At 40.7% G+C, this 15393-nt stretch overlaps 2 protein-coding genes across 2 annotated transcripts in view; one reads left to right on the plus strand and one right to left on the minus strand.

The window, feature by feature from the left end:
• UBA6 (ubiquitin like modifier activating enzyme 6) overlaps positions 1-4435 on the plus strand; it is a 34922-nt gene extending 30487 nt beyond the window's left edge. The window contains exon 34 of the mRNA XM_050895989.1: positions 1392-4435. Coding sequence (XP_050751946.1) covers positions 1392-1527 — 136 coding nt within the window. The 3' untranslated portion in view covers positions 1528-4435. The remainder of the gene's footprint in view (positions 1-1391) is intronic.
• A 2632-nt stretch (positions 4436-7067) lies between these two features.
• On the minus strand, positions 7068-15393 carry STAP1 (signal transducing adaptor family member 1). The gene is made up of 8 exons (XM_050896408.1): positions 15256-15393; positions 12134-12205; positions 11333-11446; positions 10581-10637; positions 9498-9649; positions 8744-8872; positions 8016-8085; positions 7068-7178 (listed from the first exon to the last, which is right to left on the minus strand). The coding sequence occupies exons 1-8, from the start codon at positions 15391-15393 to the stop codon at positions 7068-7070; spliced, it is 843 nt and encodes a 280-aa protein (XP_050752365.1).

A 15393-nucleotide genomic window follows, 5' to 3' on the forward strand; every position in this document is an offset into this window, starting at 1 on the left:
TCTCAAAATAGTTGTTTATATTCCTTCTCCTACAGCTGTATAAATCATTTTGAATGAGTGGGGTGTGTAGTGAAGTCAAAGGCATAGTGTGAAGCTGCCGCCTTGTGAATATCAGGATTTCTTATTACCCTGAGAATCGGTTCAAGCTTTCCACGTGGTTACAGCAACTTGGGGTTCTGTTACAGACAGTCCCAAAAGCTTTATAAGATATTTGCACAGCAAACTCCGGTCTTGCTTGTGTGTTTGTTTTTTCTTAAGGTGTTTAAAATTGTTCTCTCACTGTAATAAGACAAACATTACAAGACTCTGTCTTCATTTCAGAATTACAACACTGACTGGTAGCATACTCCTTAAAAGCAAGCTTTAGAGACATAGTTATCTGCCTTGCTCTGTAGCTTGTGGCTTCCTCATACAAATATTATCTCAGTATCTCTGCTGAAAAGAGGCTAATGCTTTGTGTTCTTGCAAGCGAACAAGCACTTTGGGAAAAGCAGCTTTTTGACCTGCGTGCTAAAGCATAGCCGGAAGGGAAATACTTCTCTAAGTGACCTGTGAGGAATCGAAATGAGTGACTGTATTCCCCCAGCCTCCTAGCATTTGAGCTGGCCTCATGAACTAGTGCTCCAAGTTGGCAAGAAAATAATTTTGAGACATCCAAAGATACGTAATGAAAGTGAGGTTGATTGACCTTCTACTTCAGTATTTTATTGTGCAACTTCCAAGCAACAGCTGTAGCTTTTGAAACTGCGGAGAGCAAAGCGGGGAAGTTGCATTAAGACGTGACATGCTTACCTAGTTTAAACTCACATTGTGGTCATGAAGGGAGAAGCCCCAGATCCTGGCTGTTTTCCCCCCTCATTGCTATTAGCCTTCAAAATTTAAGGACTTAAAAAATCTTAACTCCAATAGAATTACTTTCCATCAGAACTCTGTATCTAGTGTCTGCACTGGAGTGGTTCTCCCTAATAATGTATTAAAACCAGCCATTATTGGTAGACCAAGAACTTACTCCTCCTCATTGACCAAAATCCTGCACAGAAAGCTAACTTTGCCTTGTGCCTCAGTAGGATGCCAAAGAGAAATTACGTTGGTGAGGAATCCCATCCGAAACTGGCCATTTTCTCTTTTGTACTGAGCACTTATTAGTGAACAGTGTAATAGCTCACTAATGGGCTAAGTCTGTCAAGAAAATGGAATACCATTTGCTGTACCTCAGGTGGAGGAAGAGCTTTTGTATCAAAATTAAAAGGCAGCTTATTCTCCATTTTAATCTGGTTTCCAGTATGTTGGGCTTCATTGCTGGCAGTGAAATTCATCCTAGTCTTGCTTTGAATTCCCACTGCCAGTCCTCCCTCTGGTATGTTAACAAACTGTTCTTCATTGCCTTGTAGGATGCAAAAGCTTGTGAAACCATCAGCTGATAAGAAATATGTGGATTTGACAGTATCATTTGCTCCAGAGACTGATGGAGAGGAAGACTTGCCAGGGCCGCCAGTGAGATACTACTTTGTTCAGGAAGACAATTGATGGTAGAGACACAAAAGTCACTCCCGGACCATTTGTTCTGAAAGAAGTGTGCTAATTTTCGGTTATTAAAGATGGTACTATATATTTCTTTTTGGTGAAGCCTTAATTAAAACAAATGGTGAAAATCTGTGGCTTTGCACTGAAGACAAACTGGATTTATCTTTCATCTGCTCCTGTTTTCTTCAAACCTGTTTGCTCAAAGGAGGATTGGTCACTCCATGAGATGGAATGTCCAGTACAGTCCTTACCTTAAAGACAAAATCTGTATTAAATTGTGGGGAGCTGAAGAAAGCAAGAAGAATGGTGAACCTAACAAATGGTCCCCAGGTGCAAATTAGGCGCTGCTTAGAGAAGAGTGCAAAAAATGGGGAAACTGCCATTTTATGATGCTCCTCGTGTTCCAAGAACATCTCAAATCCATTTCACATGTTACTTAATTCTCAAACATGAATTTCATTCTTGCCATCTACACATGAGATTTAATCCATCCAAAAGGTTTAAACTCCCACTTAAAAAGCAGATGAACTGCTTTATTGTGTTGGTGGTGGTCTCTTCTGAACAGTTAGTGATGCTGTGTGTCAGAGCAGATATCTTATGTCAGTCTCAACATGGAAACATAGGGAGGCAGGTCTTGGGAGCTGTGACAATTTACACCTACTCCTGAAGTCAAGAGAGCTGGAATTGTTGATTTATCTGCGCTAAGACTGTTCTTTGGGGAATACTGCAATATGGGGAAAGTGGAAACCTATTGGAGAGCTGAGTTAACACTTTCAACAATAAAACTTTGTCTTCAAGAAAGAGAAAATGTTTGATGTGGCTGAGCCTTTCTGCCCTCACCAAATTAAAAACACTGTAGCAAATGATGACTTTGAAAGGAGGAAAAGGCAAATGGCTCTGGATGTTTGTTATAGCAAACACTGTTTCCTCAGCTGCTCCTTTTGGTACCTTTTCCGTATAGCGAATGGTTATGCTGTAGACGTGTCCACAGCACAAGTGTGAGTTGCACTGAATGCTGAGGTTTTTATCATCATCAGTCAGTTACTAGGGTATCTAAGTATAAAGAATCTGCTTAATCAGAAATAATTAGGGACTAGCTTTGCTGCTGTGGTGAGGCAAAGGTGTGTTACAGAAACATCTGTGACACCACCACATTTTCTCTATCATTTAAACACTGGATAGTTGAGCTGGTAGTTCTTTTTTTTTCTTCCCGTGATGATAGAGTGAAGTGAGGTTAGAATAAAAACCTATGAACTGGAAAACCTTTTAAAGTGTTTAAGCTTTAGAGATTGTGATTGCACACTATCTCCTGCAGCTGTTGCAAAAGCTATTGACTACTTAGCTATTTATCCTTTATCATAATTTATTAAGCTTTAGGCGTATCTTCACATTTAATGAACATTATTGGTCAGGAATTTTACCTCTCCTTTTTTCCCTTCTCGTTTAGTTGTAGTCACAAATAACAGCTATTAGGCTGGGAACTTGAACACCAAGATGTATGGAACTGAATAGTTGGAATCAACACAATTATTCCAATATTTGGGATTTAGTCTTACATGCGGGATATCTTCTGGAAGGTGTATATAGTTTTACAGTCAGTCTAGTTTATAGATATAATTTTCTAGATTAATAATACTGCTTTTTAAACTACCTAACATTTCTTTTTTTTTAAGAACTTCTTTTAGAGAAACTTTTTGAAACAGGAGAAAAGATTACTACATTTAGAGTGCAGAGAAGGCACAAGCAGACAGTAAGTTCCCACTTCTGAATAACTGAAATGTATTTCACTGTCGCAGTATTGGAATCTGAACTCTTAACTGAAATCACTAATTAGTGCTAAGGGTCACTTAAAGGTTTAGGTCAAGTCGAAGGCACTGTCACCTCTCACAGTTGGAGACTGGGAAACAAATGAAACTTTGAGTAAATACACTCTGGTAGGTTAGTGTGGTGTTAACATCATGCTTATGCTTTCGAAGTAAGTAGCATATAAAAATAGTAAAGTCTCAGCACTTTGCTAGAATGCCATCTGACGGTCCTCAGGGTTTGAAGTAACTTTTCAGATATAATTAATGGAATGGCTTTTATTAATGACAACGCATACAGCTTTGAGACCCTTGCCAAAAAGTCCAGGTTGAGGTTGGCAGGGATCGCGGCCAGAATTTACAGACGTGGCTGTATCTCTGTACTGCTCTTATGGTATGTATCTGTTGGATGGATGTCTGTTCTGTGGATGAGTTCTGCTCAGTTAAACAGTTGCCGATGGGAAAAACTGAATGCACAATGGCTCTAGATATTTATTAGCAGACCTTTAAAATTTTCTGGATATAAGTTAACCTAGGTAAAATCTCACAAATAATAACCTAAAGAGGACTTTATATGGAAGAACTGTGCATGTCAAGTGGCTCATTAAAATTGTTTTTCATGTTTTAAAACCTTCTGAATTGCTGATATGGAGAGTGAATGTATTTATATTGAAGGCTGTGCAGAGTGGAGTGAGCCAATTCAGTGTGAATTTGATACAGCCCATTTCTCAATCTGTTGCTGCTTTTTATCAAAAGTCTCAGCAGGTGCTCAGCGTGATCACACTAAAAGGGCTCAGTTAAACTGGGCAAGTGAATTTCAGGGTGCTGGTCTTCCAGATCTCCAGCGTTGTCACTAGCGGTGCAGAGGCTTGTAACACTACCTGGAATTTGAGAACTGCTTTTTTCTTTTTCTTTTTTTTTTTTTTAATTGTAATGAAAGCTTGTGTGTGTCTAGGACTATTTGATGTTCTGTTCCCGTGGAGCAGCTAGAGCTAGCTATCTCCCTGCAGCAATGAAGAACTATCTTTCCACTGGAACACTTGGAATAGCTTTCCTTCAAAATGTTATTCTTTGAAAGAGCAGTTGACTTGCAGAGATGAAGTTTTATATCAGTATTAAAGATCTTTCTCACTCAAATGCTTTCTTACAGAGTCTGCTCATATTTACACTAGCTTTCTGTTAATTTCTCACGTTCTTAATAGTTGCAGGAATGTTTGCATGCAAAACACGAGGCATTTAGCACCCAGCTCAACTGTTCTCTGTGGTTAATCTCCATGTTTCTTTAATGCTAGGAGTAGTGAGGACTCTGTGTAAAGATCATGCTATTGTTAACAAGACTGTTTTGGCGGAACTGATGGACTTAGGACTTTACCTTTACAAGGAGTAAAAAGTACATGTTTTCAGCTTTTTTCCCCACCCTTTTCCTCTGTATGGTGAATATGTTACTGTTTATTTAAAAAAAAAAAAAAAGTGCTATTCAAGAATAGTGACAACATAGAACAACTCTGGTACCAGCTGGGCCTCTGTGAATGCAGAAACCCTGTCACCTCATCACGACATCTCACATCCTGAAGTAGTGTGGATTTGAGTTAGGCAGAGAGTTTGTATATGTCTGACTTGTATTAAACATAAGTAAGGGCTTTAGCTAAGTTCGTGTTCTTAATTTTTCCTTGTGTCTTTGAAACAATGTGGCTGTAGGCCAGTTGTTTGAAGAAAGGAACTGAATTTCAGCCAAACGCAACTGGCTTATTAGCTTGAAAGGTTTATCCATCCCTGTTAATTATCTCCTGTTTTGCAATTACAGAAAGCATACTCTGCTGCAGCACAGTGCAGTAATCAAAACCTTTGTCCAAAGGTTGGTAAGTTTTGACCAGATAGCTTTTGAGAGTTTATTTTAGTAAACATGTCTTTTGGTATCTTTTGTGTGGTTGATGAAGTGCCTAGCATGGGTGTTTATCCATGCTGCACGAAGCTTATTGAGGCTCAACCTTAAAGGTGTCATGAGTTACAGCATTGATAACACCAGCAGAACTGTCTTGCTAGTAAGTGAATAATTTTGCATGGCAGAAGTGAGATACAATGAAGAAGTATTAAGTTCCCACTTCTCACAGCAACACACAAGTTTCAGTTTCATACTGAGGAAAAGCTGCAACTCTAACCTGATGCATACTGAGCAGCACCATCTTCACAAAGTGTTCTTAAGTATTTTCATGAAAAGAAACTGCTAATGTATCATGTTATGTTGTAGTTTTAGAAATACAGTGGGTGCACCTTCAGATGGTCACACATAATCTATTATTTAGAAACACATGGGCATTCTTTTAAAATAACCTTCCCAAGTCTTGACTGACTTCCATAATCCTTGAAACAAGTAATAATTCATTTGTGATTCCCAGCTGGTATCAAAGGAACATGATGATCAATCTTGGTCTGGAAATAAGAGCAACTCCACCTAGAGCACTCCCTGTGTGTGTAGTGAAGGTGCTAGCTGCTTCGGTAGCTGGATCATAGCTGTCTTCAGCTGAGCTGTGTGAATGCTCCCCCACCACTGTCAGAGAAGAGGTGTGGTTTATTTGGTTGGGGTTTTTTTTTTAAAGAAAAAAGCCAGGCTCTGGAGCTAGTCATCTCCACTAACTATGAAGGAGTGTAGCTCAGCAGTGGGTACCCATCCTGTAAGCAGTTTATTCAGTCCAGCTGCCTGGCAGAACTTAGAGGCTAAAAATACTAAACTTGGATCTTACTGCTGATCACTTAAGTTGCTTGTTTGGAAGGCTGGATCCCCAGTTTCCAAGAAGATGAATGCTGTGCCTAAGGCTTGGTGGGGTTCCACAGCTGTTTCGTATGATCAGCAGGGTTCTTGTGGCCTGCTGCCTTCCCTTGTTACCAGCTGTGCAGTCTTGTCCTCCTTGTGCACTCACTGGGGCTTGTCTCAGCCCATGGAGAAGGTAGTTCAGAGAGCTTAACCAACAGGGACATTAACTTATTTTTGTTTAGTTTCCTGAAGTAGCTCACGGCAGGGTCTGATGAACACCCCTGCTGGCATGTAGAAGGGGTGGGAACATTTAGCTGGGCAGGAGATGTCTCAATTTGCTTGAATTTATGCCCTCCCTCAGTTGCATAACATGGGAAATGCCCCAGCCACCTTACTCGGGATGTTCCAGGTCCTGTAAGGGTTGCATGACTTTGCAGAGTACGAGGAACCCCAGTTTAAGCTACTCAGACTTGTATTTTCTGCTTTTTGGTCTGTATTGCACCTCTCTGGCAGTGCTCAAAGCCCCAGCAGAGGTGAGACATCCTTGCTGTCTCTGTTGGATGTCATAAATGGCACAGATACTGTTACAAGTGAGTAGACAAGAAATGGGGTTTTTAACATGAACAGTTTATTGCACTGTGAGCCAGTGACAGAATTGAGCCCACAAACACTGTCTGCCTGATTTCAATACAATATTTTTCCATCGCATTTTGTAGGGGCAATGTGTTCTCTCTTTCCCGCTCTTGTCTTTTCCACATTTTATGTTCTACAGGAATTGGAGTTATTTGCCCTCCCCACATCTCAGAAGTTTCTCTGGGAGAAGCTGCATCACATTCTTGGTTTAGGGCCAACAGAGCTGTTCTGGAAATTGAGAAAGAGTAGCTTGGGGAATGCTTTCTGTTTATCTTCAATAGTGTGGAGTTCCTGTGCTGCTTCTCTCTCTTTTAGCAGGACTGTTCCTGTGTGTGCCTTCAGCAAGCAGCTTGCTTTCAGAACACTGGGTCCTCTGCAGCATGCTTCTGTGTGACAAACGGCTTCAGGTTCCCTCGGGTTTGGGTCACAAAGTGATTGACAACATCCTGAAGGCTTGGGAGTGTCACCTGTTTCACCAAAACCAAAAAACCCCCAAACAAACAAACAAAAAAACAACCCACCAAACAAAACATGCTCTGTGTGTTGAGAATACATTTTCAAAAACATGATGGCAGCTAGGTTCCCTAGCAATGTTTCTCAAACAACTGATACTGGATTTACATCCAGCATTTGGATGCAGTGAGGTCTAGGATAGTCCTCTGCAATCTATGGTAACGTTTTGACCCTTGAACATATAACTCCTTCCCTTCCATCAAATGAGTAAATAAACCAAAAGAGAGATCGCTCTTTGCACTGTTGTGCTCTTCAATGACTGCTGATGCTCTTTCAGCATATGGTTTAAAAACAGATGCTTTTTCAAACCGATAGGATGCTTCTCAGGCCATGTCTTAAGAAAAGTGGAAGAAAATGGTTTTAAACCAAATAACGGGGTCCATACAGCCTTGCTCACACTTCAGCTAAGTTAATTTTATTTCTCAAAGTTACATGGAGTGCATTTTGAACTTCCTCTAGCTGCAATGAGAGCTCAGTTTTCAGACTTAGTACTGAAGCCTGAGTTGGTGGAAAAAAAAAATTAAGCAATCTTGGGTGTTTTGTGAGTGGTTCGATTTTATTTTTGTTAGAAGATGCTGATGTGGGTTTTTTCCCTACTTTTCTAGTTCTTAAAAGATAACTTGTTCTTTGAGATTAGGTTAGTTGGACTAACAAGAGAGGTGAACTCTCCGCATACTTTACTTCGACTCACAAATTATAGTTAGGAATTTACTAGATCTTTTCTAATTTTCTGCAAAGTGATATTTCTTACACTTGCTTAAGAATCTTCAGCAAGGGAATTGCTCACTTACCTGTCTTTCCAATTCGATAATGTAACTTGTTCCTTTGGACATCACTTTATAGTGCTTTAAGCGTGGGGCACTGAAAGAAAACAACAGTTGGTATGCTGCCCGAAATGAAATACTTATTGATGTAAGGTTGTCATTATAAACTCCTTTGCAGGAGCAATGGGTGTGCTTTGTAATATCCCCAGAGCTTATTGAAGGTGTGTGGCAGGGTTTGTTTTTTCCTGTTTTCGTTTAGAAACACTGAGAATTGCAAATGTCATTCCTGGTGTCTCAGATGCCTCTTGTTCTGAAGCTGTGCAAAAGATAAAATGTGGCAATTCAGTTGAAATGTGGTGTGTTTTTAGACTAAGTTACTGTTCGAAAATACTTGCCTCTTTAATTTTTCGTTATTCATTTTACAAAGGGGTACAGCTTGTTCCATTGTCATTCTGCATGATGAGTTCTTAAACTGAGTAGGGTTTCATGCCAAACAGGGGAAGCCCATGTACCCAAGGAAATGGGCTTTTGCTGGCTTATCTTTATTGCTTCTTTGTTTAATCTAACTGGCTTTGGAGGAGGAGAGAATCAAGAAATCGGTCTCAGACCCACCCCTGCTGCCTCATTTTCCTTTCTCAAAATAGCCTGAAGGCAAGGTGTATGTTTCACATGTCAACTCTGGGTATTAAGAATTCAGCTTTTAACACAGTGCATACCAGTTAAGAATGGGATAATATATTGTGGAATCAACCTACTCCAGCTCGTGTCGGATAGTGATTGCGTAGTTCTTGCTGTCGTTGCTGGGACGCAGGATCAGATTCCCACATGAAGGGTTCTTTTCTAACATCTCTATTGCTTCTTGCCGAGATACTGCATAGAAGCACCTGCATAGAAGGGAGGAGAGAAACAGCGTGAACGCAAGTTATGCTGGCAAGGCCACGTCATTCTGAGCTGTGTGAAGAGACACGGTCTACCCGGCTAACACCTCTTCACAATGCTAGGCTTATCCAGAGTGACTAGCCATGGCTGCCAAGAGGCATGACATCTGAAGGACTCTTGCTGATTAATGCTACTATAGGAGCATAATTCAGGACAGCAGTGCTTTGGCCGTCTCAGAAAGTGAAGCTTTCATACAGGTATGACGCCTTCTGAACCCTTGGAAAGAATGTGAGAAGAGTAACCTGGACTTACCTTGAATTTCTCAATGGTAATCGGCATTTTCTCAGAAGGGCAGATACAGGAGCCCAACATATGGCTTTCTGAAAAGTTTAAGCACTCAGCCTTTAAGCACTCACAATGCCAACAAAGGGCATTGTAGGAAAGCTGCAAGAGTAATCTTTCCCTTAGGAAATCTCCATAAAGGCCTTAAGGTAGATTTTGTTCATTGAATATTATACAACCCGTGTACAACAGCTGAGTTTTGAACCTCTGCATGGAAATAATACTTTGAAAGAAGAAGGGAAGGCTCTTTAGTCAGGTTGGGATTCGCATAATTCAGTCAGAGCTTACGCTGGCATAGTACTGCTGGGAGGGCTTTGTCTGTTGAGGGATGCACTGGAACAGTTGTTAAGCATAATCCTTCTTTTCTTTTCCTTCTCTAGCACTTCATGCATCCTTGTAAGTTGCCCAGGTAGTAATGACTCATCTGGTGGAACTGACAGCTGAAAATGAACAGTGTAATTGAAAAGAAAATGAAAGAGTGGACAAACATTGTGAGCAATCATTTCTGTGTGTGCATCATAGGTAATCTCTGAGCGCACCTGCCGTGCAGAAATCTTTCTTACCTGCTTGGTTTAAATAGCTGTGATAATCTGGAAGGTTTGGATATGCCTCTGCTTTGAATAAAATGCTGCACATGTGTTTTTGTTAGAATAGTGAAATAAGGATATCTGTGTCCTGATTTAGAAGAAATATGCATTGACAGAAGTGGGAATGATGTAAGAATCTACAATGATATTTTGCAGTTGCTATACTGCAAAAGGCTGTGTAAATGTAATTTAACCTATTTCGGCCATCCTCAGCTTTTTAAGTGATTCAGCTAGGCCAATGTAAAGTCACATGTGAACAAACTTCATTTGTTTTTCCACTGGTCATTATCAAAGAGGGTCTTGCTGTTTTCAAAGTGTATTTAGCTAAGAAGAATAGTAGAATAAAACACAGGGCTGAAAGGTGTTCTCAGGTGTGCAGTTTGGCCACTTCTTTGGTTATGTCTTTATCCCATGATAAAGACCTAGAGAGTTGTCTCTCTCAGGGCAGGCTCCCTTTTTCACAGCTGCAGGGGATGGACTTGTGCTAGAAGTCTTTTCCTTCCTGCACAGCAGACAGTGGATTGGGAACTGTGTCTGACTAGATACCATGGCAGAGTGTGTATTGCAGATGAGCTGGGGTTAAATCAGCCTGAATTTTGCTCTCGGGGGGGGGGGGGGGGGGAACCAACCAAAACAACCAACAAAAACCCTCAACAGTTTAGTGTGTGCAGACACCTTAGAAGCGAGGCTTTGTGCCTGTGGAAGCCAACTTCTGGCATGCATGAAGACAAAACTCCCTTATAGACACTTTTGACATGAAGTGAGATATAAAACTCTTCCATACCTTCGTTACGGTGAGAATAAAACCCTTCCATTCTTTCCCACATTCACAGTCATTAGCCTGAGAGAACAGAAAATGATGGTGCAAGAACAACTACAGCAACAAAAAAAGTATATGTCATGTGGCAGCCTCAAATAACTCTCACACTTTTAGAAGTACCATGCCTGGAAATGAGCTCCCTGCTAAGCTACATCACACCCTGAAACCCTGCACTTCCCCAGTACTTCATGTTCGATTAGAGGGAGAGGACAGAGGTGGGAAGGTAAAAAAATCTATGCTCTGTTGGACTAAAAGGAGGTTACATGGATCCAAGGAGAAGGCCATGCTAAGGAGATAGGTGAATCTCAAGTATCAAACTTTCTAGATAGTCCCTGAGCACTACAGTCTGTATGGCTACTGAATGGTGGGGAGGTCAGATATTTTATCCCCTTCTTGGTTTTACAGGTGACGCGGGCCTGTCAGCGTGGTATTTCTGGTTTCTCTTGTATATGTTCTTGTTCAATTCTTTGCTCATTTCATATTCCCAGATACTCCTGAGAAAAACTTCTAATGCCTCAAGAGGGAGTTTCCCTGGTGTTAGGTTCCTTTGCCCTGCCTCCCTCTCCGACTGCCTTTTGGTGCTGCCTGGCTGCAGGCTGTCTGCTTAGACGTCAAGAAGGCAGCTCTACTCCCACACCAAAATGGAGCCCTGAATATCTGTGGGAGACGCAGTAAAGTACCAAGTGGCTTACAGATCACAGCTTTCCTCTTTTTACCTTCAGTTCTAGTTCCCCATTTGACAGCATCAGGATGAACTGTGCAGAGCCATTTTCATCTGGATAAACATTGGTTGCTGAGATCAAAGCTGATATATCTAATTTCTGTGAGTACTAAGGAGGGAGGAAAAGAGAAATAGCACAAGTTGTAATTTTCACCAAAAATCTAGCTGCTTTCAAAAGGAATTTGTTTAGAAGAAAATAGATTGAAACTTTTTTTTTGCTAGAACTTGGGTTAAGTTTAACTGACAGATGTGCCGAAGCTGAGTCCTTTGCTTCTGCTTACAGAAGCTCTTGTCACCAACAGTGTACCTTCTGGATTTTTCCCATCCTAATCCTCATAATCACGAACAGATTAAATCCACAAGACCTCCATGAGTATTTGCTTTGTGACTCCAACTAAACCCTCAGCCAGAGTACACCATAATAATACCAAGCACTTTTTCCTCAGCTGCATAAAGGAAAGTCATGTTACACACCACGATAATTTTACCCTTGTGCACAGCTGAGGAAAAAGCACTCGGTAAAATTACGGAGCAATGTGGATATGTTTGTAGCTCAGGTGCCAAAAAATACTCCCTTTTTGTTTTGATGAAGCAAACTAATATGCTATAGTTTATTTCACTCTGGCTTTTTTTGATCTCAGCCTTTCTGTTACAATGTCCAGTACTATTTTTTTGGACTATGCAGATGAGAGAGGAAAGGGTGCTGAGAGGTGTCTGGAGCACATAATGATTACTTGATGAAAATAACTGATGCACTTAATCAGATGGGTAGTTACAAAGATAGCGCATTACTCACTGTTGGGACTTTCTTATCATCATAAAAGAAGAGCATAGTTCCTCTGAGTTCTGTCCAATACTCTCTAAATTCCTGTTGGAAAGGAGGATGTGTCAGTTTGTGAAGACAATCTTTTTAGTTCCCACAAAATGCTGAAAGTGAAAGAACTGCTAAGAAAAAAACGTGTGTCGTCATATGTTAGTTTTCAGCATTTTAAAAATCGTTAAAGAGCAAGTATGTATTTTGCAGGCAGTTTATGCAAAAAAGTTCAGTACATAATTCCTTACAGGTGTCCTGGTTTCAGCTGGGACAGTGTTAACTCTATTCTTAGTAGCTGGTACAGTGCTGTGTTTTGGATTTAGTGTGAGAATGATGTTGATAACACACTGATGTTTTAGTTGTTGCTAAGTAGCGCTTATCCTAAGTCAAGGATTTTTCAGTTTCCCATGCTCTGCCAGCAAGCAGGTGGGCAAGAAGCTGGGAGGGAGCATAGCCAGGGCAGCTGACCCGAACTAGCCAAAGGGATATTCTATACCATGGAACGTCATGCCCAGTATATAAACGGGGGAGTTGGCCAGGAGGGGTGGATTGTGGCTCTGGCATCGGTCAGCGGGTGGTGAGCAATTGCATTATGGATCACTATTGGGTTCCCCCCCCCTTCTTTTTTTGTTATATTCCTTTTCATTACAATTATTATTATTCTATTTCATTATTATTATTGTTAGTATTATATTTTACTTTAGTTATTAAACTGTTCTTATCTCAACCCACGAGTTTTACCTTCTTTCCTGATTCTCCTCCCCATCCCACTGTGGGAGCTGGGGGGGACGTGAGGCAGCTGCTGCATGGTGCTTAGCTGCTGGCCGGGGTTAAACCACGACAACAGGCAAAAAGATATATAGGCTCTAGACTTTGTTTTCTAGTATCCTAATCTGGCGTGGAACTAGAAAACTTTACTTTTAACTAATTTAAATGTTTTAAACATTTGTCAGCAATTTGTCAAACAATTTAAAGGGGGTATGTAATGGAAGGAAAATACATTTTAAATGCCACTTTAAAATCTTGGTCTCCCTAAAAGGCATACAAGTGGAAAATAGTGTGAGATGAACATGTGTAAAGACTCCAGTCTTCGGAACACCGTTCTCTTGAAGTGCCTGTTTGTGTTGAATTTTGATCCTGCCAGTTCACTTGCTATAGGGGGAAGATCATGGAGCTTGACAGTAGTCTGACCTATTAACTGGACTTCTTGCATTTGAAGTGCTATTTTACATGCTTAGTCTTTAAATTATGTGTAGTCGTGTTTGTAAATCAACACCATGCCAAGGTAAATACGATTGTCTGACTCTTCTAACTGTTCCCTAATGCAGTCATGCCAGAGTGATGGGAAAGGTTTTTCTGTTTCCGTGTGCCCCTGATACCCTGAGAACTATAGCTGTTATGGGACACTGAATTGGGAAGGCAACTTCTGTAAAACAGAAACTGCATTCTAGTTTTCAGTTTACTTACCTGTTTTGTTCTTTTTGTTGGGGGGTGGGGGGGGGGTTGGTGGTTGGTTTTTTTTTTTTGAGGCAGGGGTTTAAAACACAGTCACAAAAATTGAGAAAAGAAATAACTTGTGAAGTCTGATAGGTCATACAAATTGGGGTGAGCAACATTCCCTAGAGTATCCTGCAGGTGATCCTTGCTCTTTACCTTGCTAGCTCCTAACTAGTCTTTCTGGTGGTTTCTGTCAAATTACTGGTGCAAAATTTCTATAGTGTTCAGCCTCTGGACCCCAACCTCTGAGCACTGCATTGTTGTGTTAAGGTAAATGTCCTCGTTAAATGATCTGTCCCTGGCAAGTTAATGAAGGCTGTGAATGCTTGCTGTGGTATAGGGCTGGATGTCATGGGGAAGTTTTGAACTGCACCTTACGAAATGGGCTTTCTGCTCTATGGAAATGTCGTAATGGTATTTGCCCAGGAGCACTTGTTACTGTTTCACAGCCATGAATATGTTTTTCTCTTGGGTGTCTGGTCTCTCAAAAGTGATAATATACCTTGTCAGTGCCACATAAGTCTCTTCAGATTGGCTGCATATTATTGCTCTGCCCTGTTTTTGTTATTCCAGTATGGTAGTTACTGAATTTCAGAAGGAGGGATTGTTCAGGGGGAAAAAAAGGTTTTACATAAAACACATTTACATTTATATAAATAAAGGAATGTAACAGGGAGCTTTATTAAACTTGCAGGTGTTCTTCTGCTAGATACAACAAAGCAATGCATTGAATAATTTCTAGTGCTGCAGAAGAATTAATAGTAAGATTATTAGTCTACTTCTTTGTTTCTCAGAGCTCCTGTTTTCTGTGGTACCTGGTTGTTCCTGTGTTTGTGAGCCACTATGCTATTTTGGTCTTTTGATTATATCTACCTTTAGCACTTCGTGACTTTCTCTACTCTGTGCTTCTGCATCTACAGAGATGTCAGTGTAGGTAGGGTAAAAATGACTTTGTAACCCTAAGTACAGGGATTGTCGTTATCAAGTGCTAAAAAAGGGCAATCAGCTTGATTAGGGACATGCTCTGAACACACATGCTATTAGAACATACACAGGCATGTAGGCGTTTACAGATTTGTGTCTTAAATAGTTATCTTGGGTCAAAAAAATCACTCTTATTTTCCCAGTTAGTCCGTGTATGTTAAATCATCAGCCCTTACTAACAAGAAAAAAAAAAAGATGTAGAGAATCTCACATATACTTCAGGTGGCATGTCACTGAAGACTTCAGGATGGATACTGTTCTCCAGTAAATGAGGATGCGTCAGAGCAATATAACCATGTCAAACTTTGCTCTTGGTATTAAAAATATGGCATTAGCTTTTCACCGTAGTGGCAGCTATGAAATCGGTCAAACTCAATCCACATTTCAGTAGGTAATAGTAAATTATAATGGGATCCTGGAGATATTGATGGTTACCTTTATTTTATTCTGTTCCCCTCCCCCAAAGTAATATGAACAGAAATAACTAGGTATCATTATTTCAGTGCAACCATTTGTGTCAGCCAGTGCTGAGAAACGTTTTCCCCCACAGATCTGTAGCTCCCGGCAATACATTTTGGAAGAAATATTTCAACACATCCACTTTGCAGGACTGTGCGCCTTACCTGGCATCTTGAGTGCCGGACAGACAGGTAACCTTGGAAGTACAAAGGCAGACCGGTGATCCTCTGCCTCTCCTGGAAGATTCGCCGAGGGGCTGGCTGAGGAGTTTCCTCAGGCTGTTCCCTAATGCCTCTCAGCAT

Source organism: Gymnogyps californianus, chromosome 4 (genome assembly GCF_018139145.2).
Source record: "Gymnogyps californianus isolate 813 chromosome 4, ASM1813914v2, whole genome shotgun sequence".
In the NCBI taxonomy this organism is placed as follows: Eukaryota; Metazoa; Chordata; class Aves; order Accipitriformes; family Cathartidae; genus Gymnogyps; species Gymnogyps californianus.